This window comes from Nanorana parkeri, unplaced genomic scaffold (genome assembly GCF_000935625.1).
Source record: "Nanorana parkeri isolate BGI_ZX_2015 unplaced genomic scaffold, ASM93562v1 scaffold2124, whole genome shotgun sequence".
Classification (NCBI taxonomy): Eukaryota; Metazoa; Chordata; class Amphibia; order Anura; family Dicroglossidae; genus Nanorana; species Nanorana parkeri.
In genome coordinates this window covers 14,502-16,098 of record NW_017308392.1, presented here as the reverse complement: position 1 = coordinate 16,098, position 1,597 = coordinate 14,502, and the positions used below count along the sequence as shown (strand labels likewise).

The window sequence follows — 1,597 nt, the reverse complement described above, 5'->3', positions numbered from 1 at the left end:
TACGTTGGTAGGTGGTTGGGGGAAAAATGACTTTAATAGGTGTCAAGTGATGTAGCAGATCTGTGCCTGTTGGGGGGGGGTACCTGAAAAACAAAACTACCAATGTTAGGCTTATGTTCCAAATAAAAATGTATTTACTTCATCACTGATATTTCTGTCATTGTTTCAGGCAGTGCAGCAAGGACTGCATGAAAGAGGACATACATTTGAGAACTTTTCATTTGCCCTAAATGTGGTTCAAGGAGTATCCCAAGAGGATGGATGTTTATTTGCATTTTCAGATACAAGGAAAGAAGCAAAGGCTGCTGGTTATTAAACTAATTGATATGTAAGAATATTTTAAGATAGGAAGCACAAATTCAGGTTCTAATAAAGAGGATCCAAGTGCATGTTTCTGTGTGTTCTCCATTTCATTTATAGCTATTTATCACATATCTAACCTGCAAACGTACACTATCATATAAGATATGTGCCTTGGCCATAGCTGTCCATAGACATCAGAGGACGGTCAGATGTACATGCATTATCTGATTGGTGAGAGTTTGTTTGCACCATGGAATGGAAAGGATGAAGGTGAATGTTACATATTTTTACATTAGTGATGCTAGTAGTGTAAAATATAAATTGTATTTAGAAAGCAGTTTTAAAGTGAATCAGAGGTGAAGTAACTGGCACACGAGGGTCTGGGTAAAAACTTACCCTTGCAATGGCACTACCCCCACACTGTTGGAAATGCAACAGCATACTGATTGTATTACTGGCATTCAGAGATGTAATATTGTCTTTTGAGCTGTAGATGGCGCTGCAGTGTGGTGTGCGGTGTTTGTCTCTGTGCTTGTGCATACTTGTTTATGATATATACAGGAAGTTCTATCTGTATATACAGTATGTTTCCTTTCTACAATGCTGTATTCAGATGTAATGTTGTTATAAGCAAGTAAAATGTAATTCAGCATTCCTAGATCTCAGTGTTTCATCTAAACACATAGCCAGCACACACTGCAATGGTTACCTGCTTCTTTTGGTCTAGGGGCTGGAATAAAGCTAGATTCCTTACCTGATCCCAGCTCCCGTGGTGGTCAGTGCTTACCCCTCTGCCCCTCCTTTCTGACTGTGGAATTGTCCTCATGTCTAATGCTGGTCAATGGAGCTGCATAAGACGTGATGATGCCAGCGTTTTTTAGACCCAGGGGAGAAGAGGCTGCGAGGACTGGTCTAGCTTCCAAGAGGAAGGCCCAATCATGTAAGTAAAGCTGCCTTATTCCAGCCCCCTAAAGCAAAACCCACTGCAAGGGTAATTTTTAATTTGCCCAGAGTTCTTCTTTCACACAATGCTAGTTAAAGTCTATCTCCAGGCAAAACTTTTTTTTTAGTTCTGGATAGAGTGGGAAAGAGTTAGCCCTTCTGTCAAGTTTGTATTGCTGTCCGAGTTGGCCAGATTTACTTCTCTATTTGTACTGGTGACTACACCAACAACTAAAGTGAGGGGAAATCCAACATTTTAGAGTTGTCCCCTGAACAAGAAGGGGAAATCTTCCAATGGACGGACAACTGTTTCAGGTACAACAGTCTAAGAAGGGGGGGGGGGGGGGGTTTT

The 1,597-nt window shown here is 41.1% G+C and overlaps 1 protein-coding gene across 1 annotated transcript in view; it reads left to right on the top strand.

Moving 5' to 3' along the window:
• GGT5 (gamma-glutamyltransferase 5) overlaps positions 1–372 on the top strand; it is a 49,493-nt gene extending 49,121 nt beyond the window's left edge. The window contains exon 12 of the mRNA XM_018572759.1: positions 170–372. Coding sequence (XP_018428261.1) covers positions 170–316 — 147 coding nt within the window. The 3' untranslated portion in view covers positions 317–372. The remainder of the gene's footprint in view (positions 1–169) is intronic.
• The last annotated feature ends 1,225 nt before the right edge of the window (positions 373–1,597 follow it).